This window comes from Rissa tridactyla, chromosome W (genome assembly GCF_028500815.1).
Source record: "Rissa tridactyla isolate bRisTri1 chromosome W, bRisTri1.patW.cur.20221130, whole genome shotgun sequence".
Taxonomy (NCBI): domain Eukaryota; kingdom Metazoa; phylum Chordata; class Aves; order Charadriiformes; family Laridae; genus Rissa; species Rissa tridactyla.
The window spans coordinates 28,868,720-28,882,252 of record NC_071496.1 but is presented as its reverse complement, the minus strand read 5'-3'; the positions used below and the strand labels follow the sequence as shown (position 1 = coordinate 28,882,252).

The following is a 13,533-nucleotide window of genomic DNA, read 5'->3' as shown; positions in this document are numbered from 1 at the left end:
CGTTACCATTTCACTGTTTCTGTTTCGGCAATGAACTAACTTTAATTAATTGCTTGTCCTTCTTTTATTTACACATTGGACAAATGTATATAGTGAACTTGTGAATCTAGTACAAGCTTCTGTAGCGATTGCAACTGCCATTGTTCTGCACATGGAACTACTGTGCAGGTTCATTTAAATATGGAATTATTTTAAACTTTGTAAAACACCCCTCTAAAATGCTCAATCTCAATTTCCTCTTGCCTCAACATATTTAGTCTTCACACAATAGGAAAACACTTGGGATCCAAGAAAAGCCCCAAGCCAAAAATAAATCACATGATGGATTAATAGACCTCAAGAATATCCCTTCTCTTCCAAATTTATTTTAAAAAAAGGCAAGAAAATGCTTGAATCAAAGTTCTTTTCGTCCTTAGCATATGTCCTCTAAACTACTCTACATTGGTGAAATACTAATTCCATTGACATTTTGCCACCAATTTTAACAAGGCCAGAATCTGAGCCCTTAAAATAAAAGGCATCTAAGTATCTTGATGGATCAGGACCAGTAGGCTTAGCAAAAGGCTGGTTCAAATAACACCATTTAGAGAGTATGCTCTTTTAAACTGTTTTTACAAATGTCTTGGGTCTTGTGTCTGCTTTGTTCTACTTTCTCTTAGTTCTGTAAAAAAATTTTGTTTCTTCAGGCCCTGCTTAGAACTAAGGAATATTGTCATGAATTCTGTCATGAATTCAAGAATGTCAGAAACAAGAGTAGCTGATCTGGTATTAAATATATTTAATCATTTCAGCTATAACTGCTATCAATAATCATCAGTCAATACTGATTTTTATGCTTCGTTACCTACTATACTCATCCAGCTTGGGCAAAGAAATTCTACGAGCCACCTTTATTGACATGTTAGATATTGCTGCAGTGAAAGGTGACAAACACTGGAGAGAGAGAACTGCAACCAAAAAGTACATTATTTTTCCCCCTCTTACTTTAAAACTAATTCAAAATGGAGAAATAAAACCTTTATTTAGCTATGGAAATTTTTTGGATTTAGAGTGATTCGAGATCTAGAATCTCAATAGGCTGCTTTCTCTCTTATACTTTCAGCATAAAAATAATAAAGGAAAAACAGAATCTGAAAAATCTGGTAAATGACATTCTAAAGATATTGGAAGCTGGACTCCTAGGCCTTCTGTTTTCTCATTAGTATGGAAAGAAGTGGAAGTTTCATGAAAACAACATACTCCAGACCAAAGTCTCAAATTCATACAAATTACCTTAATTTTAGTAAATAAATCCCAAACCTCTCTTAAAACTCTTGAGCGACTAAAGACATAGAACTACAGGTAGTGTCTTGCCAGCCCAATCCTGCACAACACTGAACACCTGAAGGATGCTGCCCTCCTCTAGCAAAAGCCAGCTTGCCCCGTCTCAGCATGCCAGAGACAACCCCAGATAAATTCCCAAGGAGCCCCATGAGTCCTCATTGACTGGAAGAACAAGGATTAAAACAAGGGATGCAAAAGGTTAGCTGAGAGCAAAAAGAAACCAGAATATGTAAAACCCTATGGTTTGTGATATTTGGGGTAATTTTAGAGCCTGGAAATTACAAAACTGATTTTCATAATGCTTACTTTCAACTCACCATAAGCAACTAAGATCTTTAAAGGAAGATGAAAAAAACCAGACAGATTCCTAAAAGGAGCTATTGTATCACAACTGTCCAAAATCCCTTTAATAATTTGCAGCTCGATGCCCTGTATTTTACTATATCATACGAAACACCAGAAATAAACATTAAATCCAGCCAAGCTATGCCATCCTGCACATCCAAAAGTGTTTTCAGGAGGAAGGGGATGGGGGTTGAGAAGCCCTGTTGACAGTTTTATAATATATTTAATCTACAACAGAGTCTAAAATTCTAAAATGAGACCCCCCCAAAATACACAACAGCACCGAGCTTCATATGAATTTAAACATGCTTTTTTTTAGCACAGGCTCATATGACTTGTTAAATAATTTACTCTGTAAATTACTTGTCCTGTCTTATTTATTAACAATTCTAGAGTGCTTTATATATCTGCATTAGAAATTTACTTTGTGGTTTTGAAATGTATACACTACACAAGCGCCTCTCTTTTACAGGGGAAGAGCTAAAGTCACCTACTATTTTGTTGAGAAGTAGTTCTTCCTGAAATACAACAAATAATTTCAAACCTCATTCACCTAAATAATCATAAGATAACATATTAATGACTTGATACTAGAGCTGCTAAACTAGGCCAGGAACATACCTGCATTGCAAGAATATACTTTGATAGCAAGGACTATGAAGAGTCATATACACTGAGATATACTAACAGTACATTTTACTTAAAGAGAAAAAATTAGATCAGGCTTTTTACAAAAAATGCTTAAAACTTTTAAAGTGACTCATTTACTATCATATTAATATTTTTGCTCAAGTGATCTTGCTAAGAATTATTCATGTGTCATTGTACCTATAGTGTATGGATTTAACAATAATTGTATATTAATTTTACTCTCACCATTCTTGCTCCTTAGATCTTAGTTTGACCTTCAGTGGCTGATTTCATGATTTCAATTCATGCTTCACTTTGGAGTTCAGTTTATCTCTAATAACATCAATACTACAAAACAATTATTATGATTAACCTGTGTTATAATAAACGATTTTAGCATGGGCACATGCATTCCAGACTGAGACCAGTACATGTCAGCAACCTAAGCAAAAGGACAAAAATCTAATCTTATTGGTTGCTGTTGTGGTTTAGCCTCAGACGGCAACAAAGAACCACATGCCATTCGCTTGGGCCTTCCCAATACGGGAAGAATCGGAAGAAAAAGGCAAAACTCTTGGGTTGAGACAAAGGCAGTTTAACAGAACAGCAAAGGGAACAAGAAAACAACAACAATAACACGGATAGAGGCATATACAAACACGATTACGGAACCGCCGCTCCCCGCTCAACGACTGGACCAGGGACACCCCAGCCCGCTCCAAGCGGGGACTTCCTGCCCCCTCCCCTGGCAGCTCAGGGTGGGCATGGCTCATATGGCATGGAATACCAGGAAGAATTAACTCTGTCCCTGCCGGAACCAGGACATTATCCACCCCTTATTCCATACCATCTATGCCATGCCCAGATCTTACAGGTCCCAATGAATTGCCACCACTCTCCCCGTCATGTATATATATATACACATATATATTCATGCAGATATAATGCCCTTAGTTTATGGGCCATCCCTCCAAAGTGTCCGTTGAGTTCTTTTAATCCATGGCTCTGGGCTCCATCTGTTAGACCAGTCTCTCAGGGCAGGTGAGATGCTGTGTGCTGCTGGCCTGTTCCATGCTGTATTTTCGGAGGTTGTGACTGGTGCACCCGGTGTGGCTCATGCACACAGTCCGTGGGCTGAAGATGTAGATCTTGAGGAAGTTGCTGGGTGCCAGCTGCTGAGGTCAGTTCTTATCCCATCACCCCTGTGCCTTACTCGTAGTACAACTGATAGCGATTATAGTAATGAGGACACACAGTGACAGGGTTACTTAGCAGTTAACAACACACAATTGGATTCATTGGCTATTCTCACACAAAATCAGATCCCCATGAGGTGCACATCGGACTTCCCCATCCTTCCGCATCACCCACCAAGTGCACCCAGGTCCTTGGGCAAAAGCAATCCCACGGGTGGGTTTGCCTTTGCCTGAGGCAGGACTAACCCAGACTGTCTTCCCTAGCATATTCTTCATGTGCACTATGGGGACTTTATCCCCTTCTACAGTACGTGGAAGTTTTGATTGGGCAGGGCCAGCCCGATTGGTAGATCCCCTGGTGTTAACTAGCCAGGTAGCTTTTGCTAAATGTGTATCCCAATGTTTGAAGGTCCCACCACCCATTGCTCTCAGTGTAGTTTTTAACAGTCCATTGTATCGTTCTATCTTCCCAGAGGCTGGGGCGTGATAGGGGATGTGATACACCCACTCAATGCCATGCTCTTTGGCCCAGGTGTCTATGAGGCTGTTTCGGAAATGAGTCCCGTTGTCCATCTCAGTTCTCTCTGGGGTACCATGTCGCCACAGGACTTGCTTTTCAAGGCCCAGGATAGTGTTCCGGGCAGTGGCATGGGGCACAGGGTGTGTTTCCAGCCATCCACTGGTTGCTTCCACCATTGTGAGCACATAGCACTTGCCTTGACGGGTTCGTGGCAGCGTGATATAATCAATCTGCCAGGCCTCCCCATATTTATATTTCAGCAATCGTCCTCCATACCAAAGAGGCTTCAAATGCTTGGCTTGCTTGATTGCAGCGCATGCCTCACATTCATGGATGCCCTGTGCAATAGTGTCCATGGTCAAGTCCACCCCTCGGTCACGAGCCCATCTATATGTCGCATCTCTTCCTTGATGGCCTGAGGTGTCATGGGCCCATCAAGCTATGAATAGTTCACCCCTATGTTGCCAGTCCAGATCCACCTGAGCCACTTCAATCCTAGCGGCCCGATCCACCTGCTGGTTGTTCTGATGTTCCTCAGTGGCCCGATTCCTGGGCACATGGGCATCTACATGGCGTACTTTCACAACCAGATTCTCTATCCGGGCAACAATATCTTGCCATAGTTCAGCAGCCCAGATGGGTTTGCCTCTGCGCTGCCAGTTGCCCTGCTTCCACTGCTGTAGCCACCCCCAGAGAGCATTTGCCACCATCCATGAGTCAGCGTAGAGATAAAGGACTGTGAACTTTTCTCATTCGGCAATGTCCAAAGCCAGCTGGATGGCTTTCACCTCTGCAAACTGGCTCGATTCACCTTGTCCTTCACTGGCTTCTGCAACTTGTCGTGTAGGACTCCACACAGCAGCCTTCCACTTTCGATGCTTTCCCACAATCCGGCAGGACCCATCAGTGAACAGGGCATATTTCTTCTCATTTTCTGGCAGTTTATTATATGGTGGGGCCTCTTCTGCACACATCACCTCCTCCTCTGGTGACATTCCAAAATCCTTGCCTTCTGGCCAGTCCATGATCACTTCCAGAATTCCTGGGCGACTGGGGTTTCCCATTCGAGTTCGCTGCGTGATCAGTGCAATCCACTTACTCCATGTAGCATCAGTTGCCTGATGTGTGGTGGGGACCCTTTCTTTGAACATCCAACCCAGCACCGGCAGTCGAGGTGCTAAGAGGAGCTGTGCTTCTGTACCAACCACTTCCGAAGCAGCTCGAACCCCTTCATATGCTGCCAATATCTCTTTTTCTGTTGGAGTGTAGCGGGCTTCGGATCCTCTGTATCCCTGACTCCAAAACCCTAGGGGTCTCCCTCGAGTCTCCCCTGGTGCTTTCTGCCAGAGGCTCCAGGTAGGGCCGTTCTCCCCGGCTGGGGTGTAGAGCACATTTTTAACATCTTGTCCTGCCCGGACTGGCCCCAGGGCCACTGCATGGACTATTTCCTGTTTGATTTGTTCAAAAGCTTGTCGTTGCTCAGGACCCCATTTAAAGTCCTTCTTCTTCCGGGTCACTTGATATAGAGGGCTTGCAATTAGACTGTAATCTGGGATATGCATCCTCCAAAACCCCACAATGCCTAAGAAAGCTTGTGTCTCCTTTTTACTAGTTGGTGGAGACATAGCTGCTATTTTGTTGATCACATCCATTGGGATCCGACAGCGTCCATCTTGCCATTTTATTCCTAAAAACTGGATCTCCTGTGCAGGTCCCTTGACCTTAATTCGTTTTATGGCAAAACCATCTTTCAGAAGGATTCGGACTATTTTACTCCCTTTCTCAAAGACTTCTTCTGCTGTGTTTCCCCATACAATGATGTCATCACTGTATTGCAGATGTTCTGGAGCTTCCCCCTGTTCCAGTGCAGTCTGGACCAGTCCATGGCAAATGGTGGGGCTGTGTTTCCACCCCTGGGGCAGTCGATTCCAGGTGTATTGGACGCCCCTCCAAGTGAAAGCAAACTGTGGCCTGCACTCCGCTGCCAAAGGGATTGAGAAGAATGCATTCGCTATATCAATTGTGGCATACCACTTGGCTGCCTTGGACTCCAGTTCATACTGCAGTTCTAGCATGTCCAGTACGGCAGCGCTCAGCAGTGGTGTGACTTCATTCAGGTCACGATAGTCTACAGTTAGCCTCCACTCTCCATTAGATTTTCACACTGGCCATATGGGACTGTTAAAGGGTGAGCGAGTCTTGCTGATCACTCCTTGAACCTCTAGTTGAAGGATCAACTTATGGATGGGAATCAGAGTGTCTCGGTTAGTGCGATATTGCTGCCGATGCACCGCTGTGGTAGCAATCGGCACCTGCTGTTCTTTGACCCTCGACAACCCCACAACAGAAGAGTCCTCCGAGAGACCAGGCAAGGTAGGCAACTATACCAAGGATGCATGGAGCCTCTGGGCCAGTCACAATGGGATGCTTTTGCCACTCATTCCCAGTTAGGCTCACTTCCGCCTCCAGTACAGTCAAATCTTGGGATCCCCCTGTCACCCCAGAAATACAAATGGGTTCTGCCCCTCTATAGCTTGATGGTATTAGAGTGCACTGTGCACCCGTGTCCACTAGAGGCTTATACTCCTGTGGGTCTGATGTGCCAGGACATCGAATCCACACCGTCCAATAAACCCGGTTGTCCCTTTCCTCCACCTGGCCGGAGGCAGGGCCCCTCTAATCCTGGTCATAGTATCCATTACTCACTTCTTGCATAAACGACTTCGAAGTTCCTTCAGGAGGATCAGAAGCAAGATCAGGCCTTCTGCTCTGTCTGGGGAACTGCCCCCTGGAAACTGGGGCGGCACTTTTCCTGGAGGGATCCCCTTTTGTGGTTGTCCTTCCTTGCAACTCCTGTACCCGTGTCCGCAGGATCCAAGTAGGTTGTCCATCCCACTCCCTCATGTCCTCCCCGTGGTCACGCAGGTAGAACCACAGGGTGCCTCGTGGTGTGTACCCTCTGTACTCTCTCTCTCTTGAGTGGGGAAATGCCTGCTCCTAATAGCTGAGACGCTGGCCCATACAGGTGGGGAGTAGGACATATTCTCTTCAAGTTGCTGGACCTTCTGGGACAGTTTCTCCACAGCTGAGACAAGGGGGGAAGAGAGACTTCCTTCATATCGCCAGAGCCGGCCAGCCACCTCATCCACCGTTGGTCCCTCTTCACCTTTCCATTCCATTACTGCCAGTGAGGTGGCATATGACGATGGTGCGCTCCGTACAAACTTCCGCCACATGGGCCTTGTGCATTGCACCTCATCAGGGTCTGTGGGTAAGTCTGCATTGTCCAAGTCATAATAAATCATCTCCCGCACGGCTAATTCTTTCAGGTACTGGATACCTCTTTCTATGGTGGTCCACTTGCTTGGTTGACATACAACATCCTCACTGAAGGGGTACCTCTCCCTCACACCTGACAGGAGTCGTTTCCAGAGGCTGAGGGCTTGGGTCGTCTTCCCAATTGCCTTGTCAATGCCGCCTTCCCTAGACAGGGATCCCAGCTGCCTGGCTTCCCTACCCTCTAATTCCAGGCTACTGGCCCGGTTATCCCAACATTGAAGCAGCCAGGTGACAATGCGCTCGCCTGAAAGTCAGCTAAAATCTTTTTCAATATCCTGCAGCTCACTCAAGGATAGGGATCGGGTAATTATCTCTGGTTCTGCCTCTTCCTCCTGCTCTCGTGATGACCCTGGTTCATCATCATCTCTTACTAAGCAAACTGATTTCTTTGTGTACTTCTTCTTCTGTATGGGGGCAACTGATACTGGCACGGGTTGGTTCCCTGGTTCAGTGGCAGTGGCTGCCACAGGGGTTGGAGTAGCTGCAGTGTCTGTCGCAGGGGTTGCTGTAGCCACAGTGTCTGTTGCAGGGGTTGCAGTAGCTGCAGTGTCTGTCGGTCTGGTCTCCATCTCTTCCCCCTGAGGGTGCTGCATAACACTGAGCAGTGCCTGGTAGATACTGGCCAGGGCCCAGCACAGTGTGGTGAGTTGTGCCTCTCTAGAATAGCCACAGCATTTTCCCTTCAGATATTCTACCACTCTGTCAGGGTCCTGTAATTGTTCAGGGGCGAAGTCCCAGACCATTGGAGGTGAGAAGTTCTCTAGGTACCTGCCCATGTTCTCCCACATGCCGTGCCACCCCTGACTATCCAGCCTCGGAGCAGATCTCTGGGTGGTAGTCTTAAATAGCTGTTTAACCCTAAACAAGACCTGGAACACATTCAGGAGACATAACAATAGGACCAGGCTGGTTTGGGCATCCCAAGGATATTCAAAATTCTCAAAAGCTGTCATACCTGACCCGAAGGAGAAAAGGGAGGCCAAAGACCTGGGGAAAGTGTCCCCCACTGTTTCCCCCACAGGCTGGGTGTAATTATTAATAAATTCTGAGAGATGATGCCCAAGGTATGAACAGGACAGCAATATCACATAAACGCCCCAAAGTAACTGTCTAACAAGTGATGTTATCATCTCATAAGCCGATATCGCACAGGACAGCAGAATGATAATCCTCATCCCTCTCCCAGAAGTAACAAACATCATCGGAAGGAGTACATAAGCCATATAGGAATTCACATAACACAGCCATGAGAACAAACCAAGCAACATGGTGACCAGCGACTATTTGCCTAATACAATAAACGCATACAACACATTCGTTTTTTCAAGCTCTAGTTGAATTCTGTCGTTATCTCAACCCTTCGAGCCCCACGTTGGGCGTCAAAAAGGACTGTCGTGGTTTAGCCTCAGACGGCAACAAAGAACCACGTGCCGCTCGCTCGGGCCTTCCCAATACGGGAAGAATCGGAAGAAAAAGGCAAGACTCTTGGGTTGAGACAAAGGCAGTTTAACAGAACAGCAAAGGGAACAAGAAAACAACAACAATAACACGGATAGAGGAATATACAAAGACAATTACGGAACTGCTGCTCCCTGCCGCTCACCGACCGGACCCGCTCACCGACCGGACCCCTGACGCCCCAGCCCACGGTGGGTAAAAAACTGACTGGATGGCCAGGCCCAAAGGGTGGTGGTGAATGGAGTTCAATCCGGTTAGCAGCCGGTCATGAGTCGTGTTTCCCAGAGCTCAGTACTGGGGCCGGTTTTGTTTAATATCTTTATCAATGATCTGGATGAGGGGATCGAGAGCATCCTCAGCAAGTTTGCAGACAAGACCAAGTTGGGCAGGAGTGTTGACCTCCTTGAGGGTAGGAAGGCTCTACAGAGGGATGAGGACAGGCTGGATTGATGGGCCGAGGCCGACGGTATGAGATTCAACAAGGCCAAGTGCCAGGTCCTGCACTTGGGTCATAACAACCCCATACAACACTACAGGCTTGGGAAAGAGTGGCTGGAAAGCTGCCTAGTGGAAAAGGACCTGGGGGTGTTGGTCGACTGAATATGAGCCAGCAGTGTGCCCAGGTGGCCAAGAAGGTCAACAGCATCCTGGCTTCTATCAGAAATAGTGTAGCCAGCAGGACTAGGGAAGTGATTGTCCCGTTGTACTCGGCACTGGTGAGACTGCACCTCAAATACTGTGTCCAGTTTTGGGCCCCTCACCACAAAAAAGACATTGAGGTTCTGGAGCGCATCCAAAGAAGAGCAACAAAACTGGTGAAGAGTCTAGAGCTCAAGTCTTATGAGGAGTGGCTGAGGGAGCTGGGGTTGTTTAGCCTGGAGAAGAGGAGGCTGAGGGGAGACCTTATTGCTCTTTACAACTACCTGAAAGGAGGTTGTAGTGAGATGGGTGTCAGTCTCTTCTCCCAAGTAAAACAGCCTCAAGTTGTGCCAGGGGAGGTTTAGATTGGATATTAGGAAAAATTTCTTCACTGAAAGGGTTGTCAAGCACTGGAACCGGCCGCCCAGGGAAGTGGTTGAGTCACCATCCCTGTAGATGTGGCGCTTAGGGACATAGTTTAGTGGTGGACTTAGCAGTGTTAGGTTTACAGTTGGACTCGATGATCTTAAGGGTCTTTTCAAACCTAAATGATTCTATGATTCTATTAGAGGCACAGGATTTTGGAAATATGTCTTTTATCCATCAGAAGAGAAAACTGTGCAAAAACAACTAGGAAGGGGAAGAGTGAGGAAGATAACTAAGAAAAGCACCAGGCAGAAGTACTCCTATGTCCTTCCATACCAAGTTTCATCAGCTGAGTCTCACAGGGATGATGCAAAAGTGCTCTGGAGGTCTTTCTGCTGATTTCAGTGAATTTGGATGGTGATCCAACTAGGAATAAAGTAATACCTGGACTGGAAAGAGAGTGTTTATTAAGCTCTAAAGTGCTATTTATCTATGGGCCAAAATAGAGCCAAGGCACCTAGGTACCAAGTGGTGGAGGCTGTTCAATGCATGGGAAACTGCAGCTGTTATTCCTACCAGCATCACTCCAGCTTTCTCTCCCCACTTCTTGGAGCCAAGGGGAAACCCTTGCTGCCTACTCATACCCTGCCTGCTCAGTGTCATCCACCTGGCTCACGGCCAACCCTTTGTACCACCATGGGTTTCACATGCCCAACCCAACCATGCAGTATCCCACCTGCAAAATTCCCAGTGCACATGGCCTTCTTCCTAGATGTGGATCTTTACTCAGGCAACATTCCCAGGGAGTCGGTGGATGTTTTGGGACCCACTCCAATCAAGAGCAGGACATAAGCAATAAATGAAGGATTGGTCTCAAAAGACATTCAGGAAATATAAAGGAATATATTACAAGAAACTAAGTGTCTTATACTCTTCTCACTCTCATTTGTTCCAAGAGTAATTCCACTATAAATCAATGGAATTGTGTTCCTGTAACTACAGAACATATAAAAGAAAAATCAGGCCTCAGGCTTCCTAAATAAAATGCATGCTACAGCCTCTTAAACTGGTTGCTTAGCTAGAATAAACAAGATATGCAGTGTTAAAAAATATGTTTTCACATTCTGTATCTACCATATTAGAAATGCTTCCTTACATACTTATTATTTGCTGAGTTTACACAATGAAATAATGTGGCAGCTGCAAGAATCCAATTTTTAATTTATGTCTACGAACTAATTAAAAGGCCTTCATGCTTTATGTTAAAAAAGAGCATCTTAAATACGTGCAATAGCATCTCCTGAGAAATTCAGTAGTCCAAATTATTTTTAGATCATCTAACACAACATGCAATGTCACAGAATGATATAGTAAAAAATGAAAAGAAATGTAAAGATAAACAGTGATGCTGAAAAAACACAGAAAGGAATAAAACCTAAAAATATCAATGCAAAATGACTGGACACATTTTAAGTTGATCACGTCTAACATATATATTTACATATGCATTTTTTCTCTGATCTTTTAAACAGAGCTTAAGTTCTAGGAAGAAACTGCTGAGTTACCTCCAAATTGAACATACTGGATAACGAGTAGCAAAGCTTAGAAAAATGAGCAATGATGCATAGCTTGAAGTAATTTTTTTAATTAAGCAATCCACAGAATATTAAACAAACATCTGAAACAATAACGGTTGTAACAACTTAGAAAGATTAGTTCATTCTCTCAGGTCCTAAAAAATCTACCAAAGGTAGGCCCTATATGAGTAGAAGAAGCTTTTTACCTACACATACATGGGGAAATGCAGCAAACTGACTATAAGAAACTGCAGAAAGGTAACCCAAGAGCTATAATTAATCTGAAGTCACACCAAATTTAATGACATTTCCACATTGTTTCTAAAGGAAACTGAAAAAGAGGAGAAAGAAGGAGAAGGGAGAAAGTTAGAAATCTGTATATATTTTGGAGGAAAATATTCTGTTATCTTTTATATTAAAAATGTCATGGGAAACAATGCAGAAACAGCAGGTGCTGGGGAAGATGGAAATGGACAAAATAGCTGTAGAGGGTTTTTTTTTCCCCATATCTATCATCTACAAATCTGGTATCCAAAATTTTTGCTCAGCAAGTCTTTGCAGCTTTTCTCAGGCAAAGTATGTAGATTCCACAGAGCTGTAAAAAGGATGCAGGACCAAACACAAAAAGCTACTGGATTCCTTTACTGAAATAATTTGCAGTCAAACAAGGTTGGAAATGACACATGGGTAAGAGGGGGGGAAAAAAAAACAACAAAAAACCCCTTCCATTTTCCTCACTACTAATGAGGGTTTCCTAATGCTACAACACTTGCTGAGAGACAGCACAATGTTCATTCTCCTGCAAACAGTATTTTCTCCTTCCAACCACCTTATTAGGGAGCAAAGCAGACTCTTCTCTTGGCCAGAGCAGAGAAGCTAGTTTGCTCTCCCTTCTATCAGAATGTGTTGCATCGCTTTCTCCTCCCCCTCCCCCCTCTTTTAAATAGAAAAAGAATATAAAGTGGAGATCTGAGAGGGGGGAAGGCCACCCACCAAACTCTCCATTCGCAGGAATAAACGGAAGGAGCAAAAATATATATATATAAAAAAGAGAAATAAAAAAACCCTTTCCATATCTGCCGATGCAGAACCGAGATTTGGGTGGCGCGCACTCCACCCCACCCCCCGGCAGATGCAAGGGCCGGGGGCGGCAGCTCGGCTGCGCGCTTCTGCAACCCCAGGTATTTCCGCGGACCCGCGACCTCCGCGCTGACCTTCCGCTGTGCCGTTTCACTTGCCCGTACCGCTCCCAGGAAAACGCATCGCGAGCAACTAGGATTTATCATCTAAATGGGTTCGAAATGATATCTCTGGGAAGTCAAGTCCAAATTAAATCACACCGGACTTTTAGGCTTCCAGATAGAACATCAGTCCGCGGAGCAAGTGCATTTCAGCGCAGGGAACTTCCCCACTGCCCGCTGGCCCCACGTCGCTCCGGCGGCTCCATCCCCGCCACCTCCGCGCCCGGGGCTAGGGCCGGGCTGTACTCACATCTCGGTGACGTTATCGCCCTCGGTGCTCCGTTGCGGCACGGGGAAGGAGATGATGCCTGGCGCCGGCTCCGCGCACCAGATCCGCCAGGAGCTGCAGTGACAGGACGCGGGGCAGCCCAGCGCGCCCCACCAGGAGCCCAGCACCAGGCAACACAAGCCCCATAGCCGCGCCAAGCCGGGCCCCGGCCGTCTTCGCCGCCAGGACGCCATGCCGCCCCCGCTCACTCCAGAGCTGCCTCGACGTCCTCCACCTACCACCACTTCCGGGGAGCACGACCGGAGGGTGCGCAGCCTTCGGAACCGCGGGCGAGCACCCCGCGGCCAGGGTTCACATGGACGCACCGCAGCCGCCCGGGAGGCTTTGCGGGGCGGCGGGACCAGGTGCTGCTGCAGGACAGAGACAGAAAGGGGTGATAAGAGGCGAGAGGGGCCGCCGGCATAGCACAGCACGGCACGGCGTGATGCGTCCCGCCCTAGTACCTGCCTTAGCCCCACGGGCGGACAGCGGCGCCGCCTGACTCGCGGCGGTTCCCGATGATGCTGCAAAACGCGCGGAGCGGCCAAGACAGGTGGCAGAGGCAGCGCTTCTGCCTGCGGGGGCTCAGCCGACCGCTGCCCGCGGTAGAGAAGGAATGGAAGAAACCGCG

The 13,533-nt window shown here is 46.5% G+C and overlaps 1 protein-coding gene across 3 annotated transcripts in view; it reads right to left on the bottom strand.

Annotated features, from left to right (window-relative positions):
- The window catches only part of LOC128901988 (BDNF/NT-3 growth factors receptor-like), a 199,379-nt gene extending 186,283 nt beyond the window's left edge, over positions 1 to 13,096 (bottom strand). For all 3 annotated transcript variants that reach the window (XM_054184232.1, XM_054184233.1, XM_054184235.1), the window contains exon 1: positions 12,885 to 13,096. In XM_054184232.1, the coding sequence (XP_054040207.1) occupies positions 12,885 to 13,096 (212 nt within the window). The remainder of the gene's footprint in view (positions 1 to 12,884) is intronic.
- Positions 13,097 to 13,533: the final 437 nt, after the last annotated feature.